The sequence below is a fragment of the Manihot esculenta genome, chromosome 14, assembly GCF_001659605.2.
Source record: "Manihot esculenta cultivar AM560-2 chromosome 14, M.esculenta_v8, whole genome shotgun sequence".
Taxonomy (NCBI): domain Eukaryota; kingdom Viridiplantae; phylum Streptophyta; class Magnoliopsida; order Malpighiales; family Euphorbiaceae; genus Manihot; species Manihot esculenta.
Window position 1 is genome coordinate 12124232 of NC_035174.2, and position 23855 is coordinate 12148086.

General features: G+C 29.9%; 3 protein-coding genes across 4 annotated transcripts; 2 read left to right on the top strand and 1 right to left on the bottom strand.

The window, feature by feature from the left end:
* The first annotated feature begins 6305 nt into the window (after window positions 1–6305).
* Window positions 6306–10327, top strand: LOC110600514. Its single transcript, XM_021737371.1, has 7 exons — window positions 6306–6525; window positions 6597–6735; window positions 6842–7058; window positions 7140–7680; window positions 7890–9649; window positions 9755–10096; window positions 10208–10327. Exons 1-7 carry the CDS (start codon window positions 6306–6308, stop codon window positions 10325–10327), a joined length of 3339 nt encoding a protein of 1112 aa, XP_021593063.1.
* A 2789-nt stretch (window positions 10328–13116) lies between these two features.
* LOC110630962 (probable E3 ubiquitin-protein ligase RHY1A) lies at window positions 13117–14352 on the bottom strand. 2 transcript variants are annotated; one of them, XM_021778628.2, is made up of 4 exons: window positions 14239–14352; window positions 13797–14087; window positions 13537–13655; window positions 13117–13450 (listed from the first exon to the last, which is right to left on the bottom strand). In XM_021778628.2, exons 2-4 carry the CDS (start codon window positions 13959–13961, stop codon window positions 13144–13146), a joined length of 591 nt encoding a protein of 196 aa, XP_021634320.1. In that variant the 5' UTR covers window positions 13962–14087; window positions 14239–14352; the 3' UTR covers window positions 13117–13143. The 2 variants fall into 2 exon arrangements, with proteins under 2 accessions (XP_021634320.1, XP_043806078.1); XM_043950143.1 differs by having other exon boundaries at window positions 13797–14327.
* A 7755-nt stretch (window positions 14353–22107) lies between these two features.
* LOC110600515 lies at window positions 22108–22566 on the top strand. Its single transcript, XM_021737373.2, has one exon. It carries the CDS (start codon window positions 22108–22110, stop codon window positions 22564–22566), a length of 459 nt encoding a protein of 152 aa, XP_021593065.1.
* Window positions 22567–23855: the final 1289 nt, after the last annotated feature.

The window sequence follows — 23855 nt, forward strand, 5'->3', positions numbered from 1 at the left end:
GGTTACCCAGATTGGTTTGTGGAATTAAGAAAGAAGAAGCAAGGCAAATCTGTTGCAGTAATGGTCTCCCAGACTAATGAGACCCCTCTGAACTACAACCAAATGACCAGAAATGAGGAATGGCAAACATGATGCAAATGCAGCAAGAAATCCTCAAAAAGAAAGAATCACACAGCGGATGCAAATGAAGCTGGATGTGTCACTTTCAGTGACTTTGCTGGTAACTCATCTAATAACTACTCTAATATTTTTTTTAGTAATAATAAGGGAACTTGGATAATAGATACAGGGGCTTCTGCCCATATGTGCAATAATTTGCATATTTTTTATTGCTTAACTACTAGTCACACACCATTACCCTACCATATGGTTCATCTAAACCAGTCATGCAAATTGAGAAAATCACCTTACTCCCAACCTTGATCTTAACAAACACTTTGTACACACCATCTTTTAATTACAATCTTCTATATGTGAGCAAACTTACGCAAACAACAAATGTTATTGTGAGATTCTACACACTGGATGTGTTCTACATGACCAAGTGACTAATGCAATTGTGGCTACTGAAAGCTTACATGGAGGGTTCTACAAGCTAGACTTACCTAGTACTACTAGCCATATCATAAATAAAGCTGTCTTCTATCACCAGTGACCATTGATGGCACTTTAGACTAGGGCATCCTTCTCATGTCAAGCTCCAATATATACCTTGTGTACATATGAATGAAATGAAAAAAAAATGTTTGTAGTATATGTCATTTAGCAAAGCAACACAAGCTTCCTTTTCCTAAGAGTAAAATAGCATCCAGTGATATATTTGAACTTTTACATATTGATGTTTGGGACCCTGTTCAATACCTTATATATTTGGAGCCAAATATTTTAAATACCATAGTTGATGATCATTGAAGAGAAACTTGGACATTCCTTTTAATCGATAAAACCTCAGTTTTCAGTACCCTAAAACATTTCATTATTATGGTCATGAAACAATTTCAGAAATCTATTAAGATTGTGAGGACCGACAATGGTACTGAATTCACAAATGCTTCATTTTCTGATTTGTTCAAAGCTCATGGGATTATTCACCATAAAACTTGTGCTTATATTGTAGTGGTTGAGAGGAAACACAAACACTTGCTTCTAGTGGTTAGGGCTCTTATGTTTCATTCTAACCTTTCTAAAAAATTCTGGGGAGAAGCTATTCTTACTGCCACTAATATCATCAATAGAACACCAAGATCACTTTTGAAATGGAAAACCCTACATGAGATTCTCTTCAAAAGACCACCTGATTACAACCACTTGAAAGTCTTGGTAGTCTCTGTTTTGCTATCAATACATTACCAAAAAAGGATAAATTTGATAGCAGAGACTACAAATGTGTTCTTATAGGTTATGCACCGGGGGTTAAGGCCTATAAGCTATATCATTTGGCTGAGCATAAGATTATTCTATTCCAAGATGTTCAGTTTTATGAACATTTGTTTGCCATACCAAAAAAATCCTGAGAATGTGACACCAACTATTCTAGTAACCATATTAGATGATCCTGCACCTTCACCTATTACCACACCCCCTCCCAGCAAACAACCTCCCACAGACACAACAAATTCTGCCTGTGAGAAAAAGTAATAGAGTTTCCACTAAACCAAAATGGGTATCAGATTTTACTGCCACAGTATGTCAAGAAGATAAAGCTTCCAGTAGCCACCCTGAAGACGTTGATGTTCCTGAGTATCAAATAACCATTCCTAGTCTTGACAACTCTTACACAAAATTCTTAGCCAATGTATCTATTATCAAAGAACCTAAATTATACAATGAAGCAAAGGAGGATAGTAATTGGGTGAGGGCAATGCAAATATCTACTCTTGAGCTAAATAATACCTGGTTTCTAACTAAGCTGCCTGCAGGAAAGAACGCAATCCCATGTAAGTAGGTATACAAGATCAAATTACATCCTAATGGCACTATTGACAGATATAAAGCCCGACTTATCGCCAAAGGCTTCAGCCAAATCCCAGGTGTTGATTTTCATGATATATTCCCCCCTGTGGCAAAATTGGTCACTATGAGGCTCTTTATAGCAGTTGTAACTGCAAAAGGTTGGGCCATACATCAACTGAATATAAATAACGCACACCTACATGGTGAAATAAAAGAGGACATCTACATACTGCCACCCCTAGGCTATAACAAGACAAAAAAAAAAAAGAAGAAAAAGATGAGGTATGCAAACTTGTCAAGAGCTTATATGGCCTTAAACAAGGTGGAAGGGAATGGAATAAAACACTCACAGCTTCTCTTACTGCTTTTGGGTTTACTCAATCTGCTTTTGACCACTGTCTATATACAAAATTGAGTAACACTCACTTCTTGGCTATCATAGTTTATGTTTATGGCCTCTTAATCACCGGAAATAAGGAGGAGTACATCATTGCAGTTAAGCAGTATCTCCATAAAACTTTCGCTATTAGAGATCTGGGATATGTCAAATACTTCTTAGGCATTGAGATTATCAAGTCAGAAGCTGGGATATTCATTAATCAAAGAAAATATACTATGGACATTTTATATGATACTGGGATGATGCAAGCCAAACCTAGTTCAGTACCATTCCCTAAAGGTACAAAGCTAACAGATGAAGGGAGCAAATTTTTAGATAAACCTTATCAGTACCGAAGACTAGTAGGCAAGCTACTCTACCTCAGCATGACCAGACCAGACATTACCTATGTTGCTCAACAACTAAGTCAATACATGCAACAACCCAGAACAAATCATTGGCGTGCAGCCTTATATGTATTAAGATACCTCAAAGGATGTCTAGAAAAGGGTCTGTTCTTCCCAGCAAAATCAGACGTCCAATTAAAGGCACTTTGGGATGCTGATTGAGCCGCATGCACTATTTCCAGAAAATCTATTAGCAGGTTTTGTGTCTCTTAGGCTCCTCTCTCATTTCCTAGAAAGCAAAGAAACAGAACACCGTCAGTTGCTCCTTGCTCCTCCGCTGAAGTAGAATACCGAAGCATGGCATCTACTATTTGCGAACTAAAGTGGATCACTTACTTCCTCAAAGATTTTCAGATTGCAGCTCCCTTACCCATTTTGTTACTTTGCGACAACAAGGTTGCACAACATATAGCGGCTAATCCCGTCTTCCACAAATACACCAAGCACCTCGACATCAACTGCCACATTGTACGTGACCAACTCAAAGCTGGTTTTTTTTCATTTAGTTCATATGCCTTCTCGATTGCAACTCACCGACATCTTCACTAAAGCCTTAAGTGCTCCTATTTCATCAATTGCTCTCCAAGATGGGACTTTTTCATTTCAATCCGTCTCCATCCTGCAAGGGGGCTGAAGGAAAAACACAATCCGTTTTGACAAAGTAGGATCAAATTAACAATAAAACGGTGCGCATAGGAAAAAAAACTCAGAGAAATAAAACAAGGCCTTCATCCTTAAGCCCATTAATATTAGCCCAACGTTCACCAACAGCCCATTACCCCATGTGAGCAAGAATTAGAGCAAAGACCAGTGTTGTAATGTATTTCTGTTGTAACGTTTTCTTTACATTTTTTTCTTCTTCTAGAGTTTTCCTCCAGTTGTATCATCATCTAGAATATTCTTCCTGTGTATAAATTATGTACAATAGAAATGTGAAAACGATTTTCTTTTTTTTTTTTTTCATAACGCTACCTTTATTCTTCTTCTTTAAATATGTGTAATAAAATCGGATCGAAAAAATATCTAAAATTGAATGGCAAGTTTTTTAAAATTAAATTAAATTAAATTAATAATTAAAAATAAATAAATTAATTAAATCGAATTAAATTAAAAATTATTGGATTTAAAGTTAAAACCGTTGGCTGTAGCTATCTCTCGTCCAAACTCACGAAGGAAGCTCCCCAAATGGCCAAACAGATTCAATCATTTCATCTTTTTAACAATAGTTACTAGAATGTTTTAATTATCAAAATTTTTTTAAAATTCAAATAATCAAAACAGACCCACATTTTAACAATTAACAAAATTAAACAAATATCAAAATTTCACCAAATATTTTCCTAAGAGATTCAGATCTTAACAAACCCATCACTCATTCAAACATTAAATATGAATCGAATATGAAAGAAAAATTTATTGATCCATGAAATTAGACAAACCACTCATGAATCAAAAGAAAACAAATAAAAAAAATTGAACACCACAGTCAAGAAACAGCCAAAGGAAGCAGATTAATTTGCGCGAATAGATCGGCCTTAAAAGGAGTGGGAATCAAAACATAAATATCTTAAAATTAATAATTAAATTAAATCGATTAATTTAAAAATTCAAACAAATTTAACCAGTTTGATTTTATCTGATTTAATTTTTCAATTTTATCCGAAAAGTGCTTTGCCCTACTTCTCTCTGCACCTGTCACTTTGTAAGATTCAACTTTCTTCAATCCCCATCTCATGTAATTACTTTAAATTCTTTTGGGACTTGAGCATGGAACTAAAACATGAAAAAGTTTCCATTGTAATAATGAAATGGAATGAAAGAATGGGACTCTGATTTTCTTTCTTTTTTTTCTTCCTTTGTATAACGTAAAATTTATGTTTTTTATATTTCATTTTCAATTTCTTCCCTTCAAACTTCAATTATTTTTTTTTTTAATTTTTTCTTAATAAAAAAATGTTTTGTATCATATAAAAGAAACCCATGAACATTAAAAAAACTAATGAGAAAAACAAAGTATTTATAAAAAATAAACTTAAAAATTGATTTAATATAATAATCGCTCAAAATAAATTATGAGTTGTCGTCATATGATGATAAGAGTTTGTTAAACTGATAAGAGGTTGGAGGAGTAGCGTAGCGTTTGGTTTTTCACCAAAACTCGTCTTGTCTCGAGTAGATCGAGAGTTTATAGAAAATTACTCTTAACAGATGTAATTTAATAAATTTCCGGACAATACCATTCGAATTTCTTAGAGATTTAATAATTAATTTCATTTCTTACAATATAAAAATAAATATACACAGAAATTAAAATACGCATTCTAACACACTCAATTTAAACTCAATTGATTCATTACATTTGGTCATTTATTAGTTTACTTATTTGAACATTTAGATTTGTTCATTCTATCAATTCATTGAATTGAATATTTGAGTGATTAAGGCTTATGTCAGCCACCTACTTTTTTTTTTTTTCTTTTCGAATTGATAATCGCAATTTAACATTATTTTCAACCATCTTCTTATTATTTTGGTAATTTTTCGTAGTGTTTGAGCTCAACCCTTCACAATTTTCCACTAAATGTCATTATCTCTCTTGGCCAATAAAAAAGGAGATTCTTTTAATCCCCTAAATGGTAATGGGCTTATTTGACTTTTAAGCCTAACTTTATTGAAAGAGGTTGCCAACTTTGTAATACATTATTATAATGTGAATATTTATTTTTTAATTATTAAAATTATCGCTATAGGATAATGACTTGTAAAACAAGATTAAGGAGGAGAAAAATGAGAACCTAACCAAAATCAGCACTAATCCTTGCTAATTAAGTGAAACAACCAGAAAGGCGGTAATCCATACTCCATAGTGGGTGAAAATGACATTTCACTCAACACCTAATTTAGCTCAATATCAATCATGCACTACTTTCTTACGCAACATACATTATAAATTTTATATATATATATATATATATATATGATCGGTTTAAAATAACAATAAATCGAATATTTTTAAATATTTATTTGATTAAAACTGAATAAAATAAATTTAAAATTATAATTTTATATAATAAATACTCATTTACTAAATATATATTTTATAATATTTTTATTTTTATTTAAAAATTAAATTTTAAATTGAATTCGGACAAATTCAGGTAATTTATTAATAAATTTTATTCGAATTTTAAATAAATTTAAATATTAATTGGATTAATAAAATGGTCTATTATATATCCATCTATTTACATATGTTATAGTTGATTTTTATTTTGAGCAATTTAAATCTATTATGTCAACTGTTACCGTCTCAATCTTTTCTGAATTCTTTTTTGGGCACGTCTTCTACTACTGATGGGCGGGAAAAGGCAGTAGGCCAGATGGAAACTGATCAGAATCTTTTGGGCCTAAATGGTTTAGGTGAAGATGTTCGAATGCAGCAATTTTGTTGAGGGGAAAAAACGACAGCATTTTCCTACAATCAGCAACGTTTCTGATGCCATGGATTCATTGCCGGTTAATTTTACTCCAACGGTCGCACCTGCGATGCGGGTCGACCGACAGCCATGAGGATTATTTGTTGGAATTGCCGAGGTGTTGGTAATCCTCGTGCAGTTAATGCTATGGCGGATCTTGTTTTTTATTATAAACCTTCTATTTTATTTCTTATGGAAACTAAAGTTCATGGTGTAAGAATGAATCAAATAAAGAACCTTTTGCATTATTCGAATTGTTTTTCTGTTGATAGTATTGGTATTGGTGGGGGTTTATCTGTTGATAGTATTGGTATTCGAATTTGATGTGGAATAATGATGTTGATAGTATTGGTACTGGCTCTGCTTAATGGCGTTTTACAGGGTTCTATGGTTGTCCTGAACCAACTCGCCGCCGCACTTCTTGGAACCTATTGCGTGAGCTATCTTCACGTAATGATTTACCTTGGTTATGTTGTGGGGATTACAATGATATTGCAGCGCCTGAAGAGAAGAGTGGGGGGTCCTCTTCGAGCTTCTCATCTTGTTTCTGGTTTTCGGGGGGCGTTGTTAGATTCTTGTTTGTCTGATATATAACATAATGGCTCGTTTCTTTCTTATACTTATAGAGAGGGGACTCCATTTTGTTCTAAAGAAAGGTTGGATCGTGTATGTTCTAATACAGCTTGGAGTGGTATTTTTCCAGATGCTTTATCTTCACTTTTGGTTGCTCCCGTGTCTGATCACAACCCTTTGTTAGTTGAAACTACTGCTCCTACTTGTCATATAGGGAGTAGGCGTATCCGTTTTGATAATTCATGGCTCGAGGATCCTGAGCTGGGTGAGGTTGTTTCAAAAGCATAGGCAGAGGGGGTTCGGTTGGACTTTCTTGCTAGAAAGGATTTTACTGCCAATCGTATTGTGCAGTGGGGTCGGAACAGAAATAAATTGAAACGGGCTCAGAAAGATATGATCAGAAAACGGCTTGAAGAAGATCTTGATTCGGCTGATGCAAGGGAGGTGCGTCGGCTTAAGGAGCAGTGGAATCAAATTCTAGCGGAAGAGGAGATTAGAATTCGCCAACAAGCAAAGCTCTTTTGGTTTCGCAATGGAGACAAAAACACTAAATATTTCCACAATAATATTAAGGCGCGAAGAAGGCAAAATCGTATTGTGGAAATTACAACTTCGGATGGCTCTATTTCTTCTGATCAGCATGTAATTGCGGATACTTTTCAATCATATTTTCAGAAATTATTCTCTGGTGCAGTTGCCGATTTCGGTGAGGTGATTAGCTTGGTTCAGCCGAAAGTTGATTCTCATGATAATGCTATGTTAACTGCAACTTTTGTTGATGAAGAATTCAGGCACGCTCTTTTCCAAATGAATCCAGATAAAGCGCCAGGATTAGACGGCCTTAACCCAGCATTTTTTCAGAGGCATTGGAAGATTCTTGGTCCAGATATTTGTAAAGCTTGTCGCGAATGATTGGCTAGAGGTACACTTCCAGCTAATATTTCAAATACTTTGCTTGTGTTGATCCCTAAATGTGATAATCCGATGTTGGTGAAGGATTTTAGGCCTATCGCTCTGTGCAATGTGGTGTATAAAACTTTATCTAAAGTTTTGGCTAACCGTTTTAAGAGAGTATTAGATAAGATCATTTCCCCTAATCAGTGGCATTTGTCCCGAGTCGTCTGATAACTGATAATTTTATTATTGCTTTTGAAACAATACATGGTTTAAAGCAACAAACTAGGGGATCTGATGGTTTTTGCGCTTTGAAAATTGATATTGCTAAGACATATGATAGGGTTGATTGGGCCTATTTAAGTGCAATGTTGTCTGCTTTGGGGTTCTCTACTACCTGGATAGGTTGGATGCGCATGTGTTTTTCAGATATTATTTACAAAATTGCTCTTAATGGTTCAGAGATTGGGCCAGTTATTCCAACGAGGGGGTTGCGTCAAGGTGACCCGATTTCACCTTACCTTTTTTTTATTGTTGCTGAGGGCTTGTCTTTGCTTATTCAGAACAGAGAGAGTCAGGGGCTTATTCAGGGTTGTCCAGCAAAACAGGGTTGTCCCAGAATTTCTCACTTGTTTTTTGCTGATAATTCTCTGCTCTTTTTTAAGGGCACAGTCATGGAGGCCTCACAGGTGATATCTCTTTTAGCAGTTTATGAAAAGGCGTCTGGGCAGTCTATTAATTTTGACAAGTCTGCTATCATGTTCAGTCCTTGCATTCGTGATGATATTTGCATTGCAGTTTCTACGATTCTCAACATTCATCAACCTCTGGGTACTAGTACTTATTTGGGACTGCCTTCGCTGGTTGGAAGGAGTAAAAAGCAAATCTTCAGTTTTCTGAAAGATCGGATATGGAAACGTATTAATAGCTGGAACAACAGATTTCTCTCACGGGCTGGATGTGAGGTCCTTATTAAAGCAGTTCTTCAGGCTATCCCTGCATATTGTATGAATGTGTTTTTACTCCCATTGGCTACGTGTAGTCAATTGCAGGTGATGTTGAACAAATTTTGGTGGAGGGGTGGTATGGATGATCGGAGAGGTATTAATTGGCTGGCGTGGGACCGTATGTGTGTTCAGAAAGGGGATGGTGGTATGGGTTTCCGTGATCTGCGATGCTTCAATGCTGCATTGTTGGGTAAGCAGGGGTGGAGGATTTTATCCGACACAAACTCTCTTCTATATAATGTGCTCAGAGCAAAATATTTCCCATCGGGGGATTTTATGTCAGCTTCGTTAGGTTCTAACTATAGCTATGTTTGGAAGAGTGTTCACTCATCTCAACAACTTTTGGTGCGGGGTACTCGTTGGAGAGTGGGAGATGGTAGAAGCATTTTTGTTAAGAATAATCCTTGGTTGTCAAGTGATTCAAATTTTGTGCCGAATGATCCTATGTTCATTGATGATGCCATGCATGTTAGTGATCTGTTTGTGCCTGGAGAGTTGCGGTGGGATTTGGAGAAGGTGTTGAATATTTTTTTCATGGATGATGTGCGATCTATTCTAGCTATTCCTTTGCCACTTAATCCTAGACCGGATAAGCTTATTTGGCATTTCGAGAAGAGGGGCTTTTATATGGTCAAAACAGCATATTATTGTGCGCTTTCTATGCTTGGTCAGCATCTAAGGGTGGGTACATCGGACTTGTGGAAGAAGGTGTGGGCTCTTGATGTCCCTCCAAAGGTTCAGGACTTTATATGGAGATTGTTTCGTGGTGTTTTGCCTACTCGCGACAATTTGACTAGGAGAGGTGTCGACGTTCCATTGGGGTGCTTGTTTTGTGATGCGAATGAGTCTATTGACCACCTTTTCTTTTCTTGTCCCATGGTCGGAGAGGTCTGGAGACTAGTGGGTGTTGCCTTATCCAATTCTTGGTTGTCATTTCAAGACTTATTCCTTCATATCCATGTGAGTTTTGGCAGGGAACGTGCTTCAAGATTGGCAGTTCATGCATGGAAAGTTTAGCATGCAAGGAATGAGTTAGTGTGGAATAATAAGGTGTTGACACCTCAGGCTATCCATAGTGCTGCCAATACTTTTTATACAGATTATCTTGATTGTGGTCTTGATAAGCAACGTGCACCAGGTCCGAGTCTTCTCTCTAATAATGCAGGTTCGGCTTCTAGTGCATCGGATTGGCTAGCTTATGTGGATTGTGCCACTTTCTCCACTTCGGATTTGTTTGGATTTGGTGTTGTGTTCGAAGATGCTGAAGGAGTTTTTTCAATTGCAATTTCTGGTTATACTGAGGGTCGTGGTTCTCCTGCTATTGCTGAGGCATTGGCCTTGCGTCAATGTTTAATGTATGCTCGTGATGCTTTCCTGCAGGCTGGAAGTATTTTCATTGATAGTCAGGTTTTATTTTTCGCCATTCACTCTAATTCGGAGGACTTTTCTGAGTTTGGCGTCATTGTTTCGGATTGTAAAGATATTCTGCTTCTTTGTCCAATTATTTCGTTATGTTAGATTAGACGTAGTGCGAATAAGGCTGCTCATTTGTTAGCAAGACAGTCTATTCGTTTTGATCGTTTTAAACTCTGGGTTAATATGCCTGAGTGTCTGTTTGAGCATTATAGTTCAAGATAATAATATTTATTTTCTTGACTTCAAAAAAAAAAAATCTATTATGACTCATTTAATTTTTAATTAAACTTTATATAGATATCAATTTAAAAAGTTTCATTCCGTGATCCCTTTGTGACTCAATACTCTCACCTTTTTTCTTTTCCTTAAACCTAATTTTTTCTTTTCCCTTTTCCATGGAAGTCAATCTGCGTCAATTGACTATCGATGAAGAAGATGCCTATTAGGAGCTCCAGAGATATTCCAATTGTCACTTATGATTTCTGTATGATGGGAATGTTTCTCATATACAATCCCATCAATTTTCAGAATATGCAGACTTTTTTGGCAGATTTACAGCAGTAATCCTCAGACAGTTATTGTATTGAAGGATTTAGTTCCTAATTACAAGTCGAACATTTTATTTTTTATGGAAACAAAAACTCTTAATTCTCGTATATAATTTTTTCGTAATTTTTTACATTTTGATAGTTGCTTTTCAGTCAATAGACAATGATTGAGATGAGGCCTTTCGTTAATATGGAAGAGTCATGGGTCTGTTCTGTGGTTGACTTTTCTTCAAATTTTATTGATTCGGTTGTTTTGGAAAATAATATTCAATGAAAATTTACTAGTTATTATGGGCTTCCGGAATCGCAACGACAACGTCAGTCTTAGAACCTTATTCGATCTTTATCTCGTAGAAACTCTCTTCCGTGATTTTGTTGGGGATAATTTAATGATTTATGCTCGAGAGATAAGAAAGAATGAGGAGTATATTTGCCAAATTATCATATGCAGGGGTTTAGACAAACACTTGAGAAGCATTTTTGTCAAATCATTTTATGTAGGGATTTAATTTTAAATGATTGTAAATCTTTGTGTTAGATGTGTTCGTCGTAATGCTACTCTAACTGCTCATACTTTGGCTAGAGAATCTATTAGGTATAATCGTCTCTCTGTTTGGGATGATATTCATTTGTATTCGATGAAATTTTATTAATACAATCTGTAGTTTTACTTTTAAAAAAAAATAAACTTTATATAGATTAGTCGTAGTTTAGAAATATTTTAAATTTTAAATTAATATTTTATTAAATCTCCCATATTAGTATATTTCTCCTTCTATTATCATTATATTAATTATTTATTTCATTCTAATATATTTCTAATATATATTTTTTTTAAATATGGATTAGAGATTAAGAGAGTAAAATTTGAGCTCTCTCAAATTTACTCGATGCATCTCTAATATCTTTATATTGAAATTTTAAACTGCTATATTATTTTATAACTTAATTCTTGTTAAATTAATTAATAAATCAAGACAATAGTTAGTCTAACCTTAATTTACTTATAATAAATATTAACATAGATGAATTAAGATCCTAAAAATATTAATAATAAAAATATAATTCTAATAATTAAATATATTAATTGTCATACTTAATAGATATTTGAGTTTAACTATTAGCACTATGCCACTAACCACCAGCTAAAATAAATGAAATTTGAGTTAATTTTTAATTTTTAATAATTAAAATTCAATCAATTTTGATTTAATTTTTAAATAAATGAAATTTGAGTTAATTTTTAAATTTGTTTAGTAAATAAGTTAAATTTAATTTCCATAGTATTTAACTTCTCGAGACGCATAAGTTCAATTTATTTACAAATGGATGAGTAAGTTCACGAATATAGTCGTATTAGCATGTTGAATTCAATATTATAAAAGAACTGAATTCAAAAATTTGCATAAAATAAGTCTGAATTTTTTAAAATTCAAAATAAATATGAATTTTTTAAAATTTAAAATTCAAAATAAATATAATTTTTTTAAAATTCAGTTTTATAATTTGATTACACCTAGTTTACCGATATTCAAATTATTAAAATTTAAGATATGAGTTAATTTATATATATAAATATTTAATTAAAATTATTTAATTTTAAATTTATAAATTTTAAAATATAATTTATTATAAATGCAAATAAATTAAACTATTTTGATTATTCAATATTAAATTTAATAAAAACTTTCACTGGTCTTTATTTATTTACTAAACTAATTAATCTCAAACTTATTAATATTTAATTTGAATATAAAATAAATAAAACTTAAATTCAATTTGAATTAAAAAAGATTTTAATGAACGAGTTTTAAAAAATAAAAAAGATTTTAATGAACTATATTTAAACTCTTTAAAATTCCAATCTATTAATTTACATCCTATCTTATAAAATATATTTATCAAAAACATTAGTAAGGAGAGTAAAATTTTATTTCCACATTTTTGGTAGAAATTTATTCAGAATATAAATAATAAAAGAAATTAGAACTTTGTTATCATATTACGTGGCTTTTTCTTTTAAGATAATAAATTTAAAGCTTAATAATTTTAATTAAAGTTACTATTTTTATGGAGTTGAATATTAAAATTAAATTTAATTCATTTAAAAGACAAATTGAACTAAATTTGTTATCAAGTTAAAGCCCTAGATTTATTTATAGCCCATACTTTCCTAATTTCTTATTCAAGGTTTCTCCCTAATCATCCACAGAATCTCCTTACCAATAATGTCATTACTAAACTAGTAAATAATTTCACAAAATTTTTTATTTTTGAGATGGAAATTGGAGGTTGAAGAAATAGAATTTAAAATCTTGCAGATTTATTCAAATAACTTATCATCAGGTTAAAACTGTATAATAATTTCATAAAATTAACCCTAATTATTTAATTTTCCTTAGCTTCATAAAAAAATAACAAAAAAAAAGGTAAATATTAAAACTATGAATAAGAAAATTAAAATAGTTATAATTTGGAGGATTTTAATTATTATGAAAATTGGACATGAATTTCCATTCTGCAACAAGGGCAATGAGCATTATTCTGTAGCCAAGGCACCAAGCATTTGCAGTGGAACCTATGTGCACATGGGAGGTGCACCAGGGTCTCACCAGACTTGAACCTTTCAAGACAAATGGTGCACTCATCTTGTTCACTGGCTTTCCAGCTCAATTTGGCCCAACTGAACTTCCTATTAGATCCATTATTTTTCTTTGAACCAAACACCTCTGCCTGCAATTCTCCTGCTGCCATTGCTCTGCTTTCTTCACCCCTCAAGCTTCTTGTGGTATCATGCCTAAATTCAAGATATTAAATAAATAAATGAAATTAATTAATTAAATATCAATTATTTTATACCTTTTTAATTAATTAATTAATTACCTTTTGGATGCAGAATTCCTCTGTGTTCTTAGCCTCTCATCTAATCTCTCCTTGGCTTGCCTTGCTGCTCTTGCCAGTCCTCCCACCTTCTTTTCTTCATATGCCTGGGTGCTTCTTTGCTTTTTTTTTTTTTTTTTTTTCCAAAAAAAATAAAATCATTTAAAATAAAAATAAAAACTTGGTAAAAATCGCCAAAACCCAACAAAAAAATTAAAAGAAAAAAATCAGGAAAAGTGAGAGAGAAAGAGAGAGAAATTTACCAGAGAAGAGACTGAAAGATGAGAAATTTCATGGTTGCTTGTGTACAAGCAAAAAGAGGACCTTCTTGTCGAGCCAAAGGCAGCGGCACCGCCAGGTGAATCTCCGCTGCTATGATGGAACCGTCTCCGACGAGCACTTTCAACACCAGGTAACATACCAGCCATTGATCTATAAAACCTCAAAACCTTTCTCTTTCTGTTTCTCTCTCTAGAGACTGGCTGAAATATAAGATCTTGAGTCTTGCAGAAGCAGAGCTATGAAAGGAAGCCTGTAGTCTCCTTTATAAAGAACTGCAGAGAAAAAGAAGATAATAGAGGGAAGAACAGTAAGAACCCATTAAAAGATAGTGGGAGACAAGAAATGGGTATGAATCTTTAATGGCTTTTAAGAAAGAATTAATAAGATTCTCGTAAATAATTCATATTCAATCATTGTCCTAACTCTGCAGCTTCCAGGAAATCATGCATCTGAGGAATTTTTTTTTTTTTTTTTAAAGTAGAAAAAGTTAAATGAAATAAAAGGGAGGAGGAAAGAGGTAAGGAAACTTCATGGCACCTTATCTTTACCAAAATGGCTACCAACCCACACCACACCTATAAAACACAACTACTAAATTGGTCTAAGTTTCTAACCAGACAACCCGCACATGGGCCACGTGACCAACCCAACATTTTTTATTTATAAGTGTTGTGAAGTTTTTTGTTATTTTAAATTTTAAATTTTTTTTCTCTTGATTTTAACAAATTTCATTTGAAATGATTTTCAGAAAATTAGATAGTACAATCATGTGGAACCACCGGATCAAATCGGATGATTAGACGATCATTATAAGATAATCAGATTAAAATTGATGGACAACTTGACTATCACTTTAAAATAATCAATTATTCAATATGACACATATATTTTTAAAATACTCAATAGATTTATATATAAATACATTTTATCCAAATAAAATTAGCAAGTAGATTTTTACTTTAATCTCTTTATTTTCAATTAACTTTTTTTAATATATTTCAAATTAAAAAATTATAATTTTCAATTGTTTCAATTCAGTTTTGGATTTGGTTGAATCTATTTAGAATTTTTTTAAAATTATAATGACTCTGTACATAAAAAAATTTATAAATTTAGATTTATAATATATCATTTTTCCCTTTTCTCAGTAAAAAAAAAAAAAAAACCTAATCAACTAATATAAATTTATTCAAATAAAAGAATTTGAAATCAAGCCAATTCTAGTTCCATTATGGGCATGTTCCTGTAATACAATACTTAAGGGTGGGAGACCTATAACTCGTTTCCAAATAAAAAATCTTAATTTTCATGAACCGAAAATCTTGAATTCTTAGTCTCTATATATCTAGCTGAGATATTTATTTGTATGGTGGGATCGGAGAAAATTACTTTCCATTATATAATCTATATTAAATCCTTATTCATATGAGATATTTAAATTTTTGTAAATTTTGCACTCAGAATTTGGTGTTGGTGTTAGATATATCTGAATAAATTTAAAATATCTCAGATTCTACTCTTCCAATTCTCGATTTCTATCTCAATAAAAAAGATTTTAAAAATTTTTATAACCACATTTAAAAAAAATTTTAAAAATTTTATCAAAAATTCGATCAAATAAAATAAATTATTTGACCCCTTAAACCATTTAACATAGTAAAAAAAATTTTAAAATCTGACACTATTAAATCTCCATAAAAAAATTAATAAACTAAATAATCGTAATATTGCATTTTAATAATTTAGTTTATAAATATTTTATATTAATGTATATTGTTATAAATGATTATAATAATTTTATAAAATGCATAAAATAATTAAAGTATTATTTAAAATTTTTTAAAAAATTAAAATTTAATAAACAGTAAATGTAAAGATCCTTCCAATCAATTAAAACAATAAACGATTTCATAATTATTTTTTTTTATTAACTAAAAATTAAACTTTAACATTAAAATTTTTTAATATATCTTTAAACAAATACAATTATTATAATATAATATATATAATAAAAATAATAAAATATATTAAAAGTTTAAATAATATTGTAAATTAATTGAAAAACTATCTTATAATTATTTTATTAGTTTGAATGACTTTTAGTAATTCTTATATTTTTCATAGTTTTTATAGTTAAGTTTTATTAAGAAAATATTAATTAGTTTTTTATAAATTATTTTTTAATATCTTCTTATTATTTTTATTATTTATTTTATATATGTAATATTATCTATAATTATAATATTTATATATTTTAATAATACTTATAAATTTTTAAATGAGATATTAATATTAAAATTGGTATTTAATTAAAAAAAGATAATTTGATTTTTCAAATGAATTATTCTTTAATATTTTATAATAATTTTAAATTTAAATATTTCTAAATTTTTATAATATTTTATTTATTTTATAATTTTTTTTTATTTATTAATAATATAAATATAAATAAATTTATTTATAAACTATATATTAAATTTTAAAAATTAAATTTATTCATCCAACAAGAGTTTCCGCAGCTATTAAACTATTTTGTAGAAATTTAAATATTTAATTTCTTAATTTGTAATATGAGAATTAAAGATATTATCGTTATAGGAGGTAAGTGACTATTTTAAAAAAAATTATATAAATTTAAATAATTATTATATATTAATTTAAAGATTAAAATAGTGAATTTTTTTTAACTGGTAAAATAGTGAAATATTTACTGATTAAAATTAATAAAAAAATTAATTAGTAAAATTTTAAAAAATACTGTGATATTTTAATATATATTTTTAAAATTAATAAACTAATAAATGAGTTTCTTTATATTAATGAAATTAAGTAGTAATTTTTTTTTAAAAAATGCATAGATTAATAATTCTACAAATGGAGGTGTAAGTTTTTCTTTTTAATTTTGAAAATTATTAGGCAATATTTAAATCAGAGAAAACTAAGAAAATGAAGGAAAATTTAGAAGGCAATTAAAACATGTGTTTCTTTTTTTATATTGTTTGGAATGACGAAAAAATTCGTAAAGAAAAATAATAAATATATTTACTATTTATTTTCTTCCCAATTTAAGAGAAGGTAAGTTAAAGTTTTAAACAGTTGCATTTTATCTCTATAATTATTTAATTTAATTATAAATAAAAAAAATATAACAAATATTTTTTATTAAAAATATTTACTTTAATTATAAAATAAAATTTACGTATTTTATATTAGGACTCATAAATTGGTGTACCATTTGTGTAAATTAATTAATATTTATGAAAATGTTAATTTGTACAAGCAAATATGCATTAGCACTGTCATTTTTTATTATATTTTTATAAAAATTAAAAGTTTAATAATTATATCAGATAAAATAGAAAGATTAATAAATTATATTTTTTTAATAAATTTTTTCATATTTAAAATTTATTAATTTAATTAATTTAAATTTGTACGGAACCTATATTTAAAAAAAGCAAAGCAAAACGGTCTTCACTAAAATTTTAAAAAGAATTCAGAATTTTTGATATTTGAAATTTATTAGTTTGATTAATTGCAATTTAAATTCAATATAGAATTAAAAAAATAAAATGCTTTCTTCTAAACTTTTAAAATATCCCATATTCAAAATTTAAATTCGAATTTTTTAATTAAAGAAATTAACAAACTAAAACATGAATTATATGACTACTTTGGAACTATTCATGTGACATTCTATTACTGTTACACCATCCTTCACATGCTCGTCTCAAAGCTCGCGTGACTTTCTGAACTTATAAATCAACAACTTCCCAAAACGTCTTTATTTAAAAATTCAACCTATAAAATTAAGTAAAACACAATTTAATGCATAAATTATAAAAATTAAATAAAAATATTTTTAAAAAATATATTAATAACCAATCACATGGCTATAAAAGTTCATTTTATAATATAAATTCATATAAATCCGATTTAAATAAAAATATTTTTCTCATTATATTAGTGTTAAATATTGACAATATAAAAATTAGTGTTAAATCTATTTTAGCATCACCCTAATAACTCTTTAATATACAATGAAAAATAGATCCACAAGGACACGCTAAGGGATTAAATGAAAAAGTTATTGATATTTTAAATGTAAAGCTTTCTTTATAATAATGAATAAATCAGAATTAAAAAGTAATTATTATATCTTAACATTGCTTTTTTGTTTTTAAGAAAAAAAATAATTAAAACAACTTTACACTTGTTCCATGATTAAATTGAATCCATTAATGGGTGCTCTATTATGAAACATTAGAAGGACATAGATAAAATAAACTACTCAAAAAGCTCTTATCTGCCCAAATAATCATCCTTTTCCTGAGCTGGATCACAGTCTTCTTTTTTTTTTTTTTTATAGATTACATAATATAAAAATGAATATGAGATTATTGCATTTGGTGGAAGATCTTAACTATATATTTTCTTTTTAATCTGCAAATCATAATTGCTTTACATAGCTGGAATTTACTATTCTAAAATTAGTTTAGATTTTAAAAAATTTTATAATCGTTGAAAATTTTATTTATGAAATTTTTTAATTATTGTAGGTTTAATATTTAAATTTAATATTAAATCTCACTGTTATAATTTTATTATATTATCTTAAAATTTTTACAACCGTTTACGACAGTTATTTTCAGTGAGATGTACTGCTAGTATTGTGTACCTTCACAGTTTGTTTATCATGGTGTTATGGATATAATTTGCAAAGTGAATGGTTTCTATTAATGGTTATCTACATTCAGTTACCATCTCAAAGACGGGATTATTTTTCACAGCAATAGAAATTTCTTGAAATATGTGAGAAACCATATTTATTTTCTATGGACACTGCAACTGATGTTGCTCAGAGGTATAATACTATATTTAGACATGCAAAATGGATCACAACAGTGGATTAATTGGCTAGTGTAATCATTTTGATGTCTAAGTTAACAAATGAAGTGATAGAGAATTAGTAATGAATATCAGAGGATTAAAAACACATTTAGTTATTATCGTTTTCACACTCTTCAAAGATTCAATACGAAAAAATCTAAATTATAACAAATAAAGTTACCATCGCTTCATTTAAAACTTATGAAATGAGAATTATATTTAAAAAATATGGTTAATGAGAAAATAAGTCATGCTATCTTCAACACAAGTAAATACGCAATATAATTTCAAATCGCGTAATACATATATGACTGAATTGCACTTAGATCAATTTTATTATTTTAGTCTTTTGTGGGGGTTTGTTTTAAATTAATTTGACATACTTTAAAAGCTAAATTTGCACGGCGATATTAGGAAGATAATTTCTCAAAGACAATTTAAGAAATAATCTTTAATGAAATCTAGATTTCACTATTTCACTTGATACCCTTTTTATATTGAATTATATCTTCCTATATTAGAATTATAGTTTTGAGACTATAAAAACACCCTTAAAGTGGTAGCTACAAATTATAATTGATTAATCAATAAGTTAAAGAAGTTGATTTATCTCTACAATGAGAATTTATTTTTAGAACTTTGATTCTTCTCCATTATTTAGCAACTTATTAAAACTCAACTTTATGGTGTTCTAATATGTATGTTCTCTATACTTAGTTAATTTATCAAAAATTTCTCATAGTATTTTCTAGTTAGATTACTTAATTATTTATGTTACTAACCGTATGGTTAGTTAGGGGTGTAATAGAATAACCTTTAGAAAATATCTTAGTTTCGTTCTTTGTCAAGTGTGTTCGAAATTCTTGATCATGAGCTAATCCTAAATTTCACATCAGTTAGTATCAGAGCTTGGCAGTTGATTAATTCCTATTTATCTATGTTTATTTAAATTATTATTTACTTTCAGTTTTATTATTTTATTTTAGCTATTGAATCCATTATTCATTTGTTTTAAAAAAAAGCAAAAAAAAAAAAAAAAAAGGAGAGATATCAAAGTTTTGTGTTTCATTCACAAAATTTCAAATTGAGTCAAAGTTTTGTATTTCATTCGCAAAATTTTAAATTGAATTCAAAGATTTCATGAAATTTATGGAGAAAATCATCTAGAAAGAGACAGAATGAACCACCAATAATGATATAGATCGATTTAAAAATAACAAATAAGATGATTCTGAATCTAAACATTGTCATATAAAAAAATACCAAGAAGATGTGGTAGAAAGTACTTTGGTAGATCAATTTCAAAAAATCCAAGTTGTTACTGCAATTGTTAAAAAGTATAAGCAATATGAAAATGATTTTCAAGACATTGAAATTAAGCAAAATTTTGATATTGGCTCTAATTATGATTATTTTATTCAAAAAATTCACGAAGTTGATATTTCAATTGCTTTTGACATTCTTACACAAGAAAATTTGTATGGAGATGATTCTATGTATATCAATCCTTCTCTTGTCATTCTTTTTTAGGAAAGAGGGAATGATGCCAGTACGGGAATAACACGATTTTTCAATAAGTTGTGCATTGAAATTTTTGCACTTTTTAAAAATTCAACGTGAAAAGCTCCAAATAATGACAAATCAATTTTTCATCGCTTATTTAAAAGTTTACAAGATGAGAATTATATTTGAGAAGTATGGTTAATGAGAAAACAAGCTACACACTCTAGTAGAGGAACAACACAATTTCATATCGTATAATTCATGTATGGTCGAATTGTATTTAGATCAATTTTATTATTTTTGATATTTTAATATTTTATGGGATTTATTCTAAATTAATTTGGTCTATTTTAAAGGCAAAATTCATGCAGTCCTATTAGGAAGAAAATTTCTCCAAAATAATTTAGCAAAATGATATTTAATATAATTTAGATTTAATTATTTCACTTGATACCCTTCTTATATTGGAATTATATATTCTTATACTAAAATTAGTATTTTGAGATTATAAAAATGTCCTTAAAGTGACAGTCACAAATTATGATTGATTGATCAATAAGATAAAGGAGTTGATTTATCTTCATAATGAGAATTTATTTTTAGAATTTTGATTCTTCTCCATTGTTTAGCAACTTATTAATACTCAATCTTGTGGTGTTCTAATATGAATTCTCTTCATACTTAATTAACTTATCTAAAAATTTCTTGTAGTGTTCTCTAATTGAAATTGTTTAATTATCAATATTATTAATCACACTAGTTGGTTAGGAGCGTAGTAAAATAACTTTTATAAAATATTTTAGTCTCATTCTTTGTAAGTGTATGTTCGGAGTTCTTGATCATGAATTGAATATGAGTTCTACATCACTTGTCTGAAATAGGAGTTTGATGCTTCTTGAGATAGGATAGGAGTTGAATAGGACTAGGATGTCTCATTGTTATGATTTATGAATATATCATTACTTCATATATCTAGCATATGAACTATACCCCTTTTTCTTTTACTAGAAGTTAATGGACTTCATTAGATAAGGTTTAAAGCCCAAAAGTAAAGATAAAGAAAGAATAGAAAATAGCTGCCCAAAGGCCAGTACACAATAGCCCATAAGCACACCAACTAAACCTTAGCAGCAAGAGGCGACCCGTATCTAGCAACCTGAATCAAGCAATTCCATCTCGATGTTGCCGCAACACCCAAAAGAGGAAGAGTCACATGAGGAGTTGGTCCTAACCTTGAAGCACCGATGAATTGCTTAAATGCTGCACATCCATCCATGAAATCAAAAGTCAGTTCACCCAAAAAAAAAAAAAAGAAGCAGGCTTAAGAAGAATAGAGACAGAATTGAGGTTTGAACCACCATCTCTAAGAAATAGATCTCCAAGTGTTGTATTTCTAGATGCATGCAACATCATGGCCAAACAGACAGAGAAGAGGTGGAGCTCTAGCCGCAGTGGCGGAGCCGGGAGCTCCCCGTTGGTAGGGCACCACCGGCTGCAACTGCACTGCTGCAATTGCACTGTTGCGGCACCACCGGCTGCGCAGCTGCGGTACCTTCATCTCCCTTCCAAACATTTTTCGGTCGCCGGTACGGCACGTCCCTTGCCCTACCTTCCCTCCACCCTTGTCTAGCCGTCTCACTCTCTTTAAATTAATATAAAGATCTTATAATTCGATATATTTTTCTCATTTTCTTTTAAAAGATTTAATTATAATAACATTATTGGGAAGCATAAAATAAGGCAAAAACTTCCAACATCCGGTGAACTGGAGCCACAACCCAAAACTGCATGGTGCAATTGCAGTCTTCCCCAACTTTCACGCTCTCCCTCTCCCTTCTCTCCTCCATAAAAAATCACTACTTCCACAACCACCATTTTCATTTTTGAACCACCATTTTCATGGAAGAAAGCAAACCTAGCAGCACTCCTCCGTCTTCTTCTCCATCTTCTCTTAAACAAAAGCTTAAACTCAGATACCCTTTTTTCTTATCCTCTTCCTTTCGCAGAACCAATCCCACTGATTCCTCTTCACCTTCTGTCCCCGATGCTTCCCAATCTTCTAAACTCCTCCGCACGACCTCCGCCGGGATTAAGTCCCGTGCCCACGATAAGTGTAAGAACTTCATTTCTCGTATTGGCCGAAATGGACAAGCACAACCACAAGAAGCACAAGGGCATGGGTATGGTCGCGGCCACCGCCGGCGTCACTCTGTCTCTGCAGATTTCCGGTATGATGCTATGAGCTACGCTTTGAATTTTGATGAAGGCAACGATGAGAGCCCCGAAAATGATTTTCGCTTAAGAAGTTTCTCGTCCAGATTGCCACAGTCTCCGAAGAGGGAGATCGAGTGCAGTTGAAGTTAGGTTTTTTATTATTATTTTTTTCTTATCTGGGTTTGCCATGATTACGGTTGGTTATTTCTGAATACACACGCATATTTATATAAATATATATTCATTCATCCACCAAATTTTCTTATCATAAAATGAAAGAAAAAAAAGGGTAATTAATAATGAACATGCACACAATTTAAATCCTATATTAGAGGAAAATGGAATCCAGGACAAAGATTTCTTTCTATTTCAACACACTTCTTTATAATTTTTTTAATATTTCATCCACAAAAGCCTTGTATATGTGTATAATCACTAATTTTTCAATTGAGTCCTTACAATTTTGTTTAATAAATTGTGTCCTTATAATAATCACTAAATTTTCAATTAATAATCATGCATATCAGTATATGTGAAAGAATTTTTTATTTGTAAATTTCAAATTCACATATTTCATACATGATAAATAACTAAAAAAATAATATTTATGTACGCTCGTGTTTTACTTATCTCATCATTTGAAAATTGAGAGATTTACTATTTAGTATCTAGGTATTACCATTAAATTTATTAAAACGTATTTATCTCTTCTCTTCGTTAATGAAATAGTTTTTTTATTCTATTTTTTTCTGTTAAAAAAATAAGAGAAAAAAATTTTAAAATTCAATTTACCCTCAAATAAATATTTTATTTAGTTTTTGGATATTATCATTATTAACAAGTCAGTCTTGTATAACAAAAAAATAAATTATCCCTCTCTTTCACTTTTTTAAAGGAGGACAGAATAATTTGATATTTTTCTATACTTTTAATAGCATAAATAGATAGGAAAACTATTTTATTGATGGATAAAAAAATAAAAAAATTTTAATAAATTTTTTAAAATTAAAAAATTAACTTATTAATAATAATAAAAAACTGACTTATTAATAATAATAATATTCAAAAACTAAATAATAAATCTCCTATAAAAATTTTGCGATGAACGGTTTTGCTTGCATGGTAAAAATTTGATATAAATAGTCAATGGCGAAAGATTCATTAGTGGATATAAATGAATGGATAGTGAGGAGTGAAATAGAAGAATTCATAGTTTTTATGTGGAAGAAGCCCATTTCTACAAAAGCCTTGAAAGAAAGAAAAAAGGCTTAACATCTTAATTTTCATTCTATTATTTTCATGACATTGTAATTTAAATCAAAACGTGGTCTTGATGAAAATTCTAAAATTTAATTAAATAAGATATTTTAATTCTTAACACTTTATATTTTTATTCATAGAATTATAAAAATAGATCACAGTTAATGGGACCT

Excerpts from the sequence above, each read along its gene's own strand:
- LOC110630962 (XM_021778628.2), bottom strand. The coding sequence starts at position 13,961 with ATGGCTGGTATGTTACCTGGTGTTGAAAGTGCTCGTCGGAGACGGTTC. Across the intron at positions 13,656-13,796 it reads ATCTTTCAGTCTCTTCTCTG|CAAAGAAGCACCCAGGCATA; the intron begins GTAAATTTCTCT and ends AAAAAAAAAAAG. Across the intron at positions 13,451-13,536 it reads AGGAATTCTGCATCCAAAAG|GCATGATACCACAAGAAGCT; the intron begins GTAATTAATTAA and ends TCTTGAATTTAG.
- LOC110600515 (XM_021737373.2), top strand. The coding sequence starts at position 22,108 with ATGGAAGAAAGCAAACCTAGCAGCACTCCTCCGTCTTCTTCTCCATCT.
- LOC110600514 (XM_021737371.1), top strand. The coding sequence starts at position 6,306 with ATGAGGATTATTTGTTGGAATTGCCGAGGTGTTGGTAATCCTCGTGCA. Across the intron at positions 7,681-7,889 it reads GATTCTTGGTCCAGATATTT|TGGCATTTGTCCCGAGTCGT; the intron begins GTAAAGCTTGTC and ends TCCCCTAATCAG. Across the intron at positions 10,097-10,207 it reads GTATTTTCATTGATAGTCAG|ATTAGACGTAGTGCGAATAA; the intron begins GTTTTATTTTTC and ends TCGTTATGTTAG.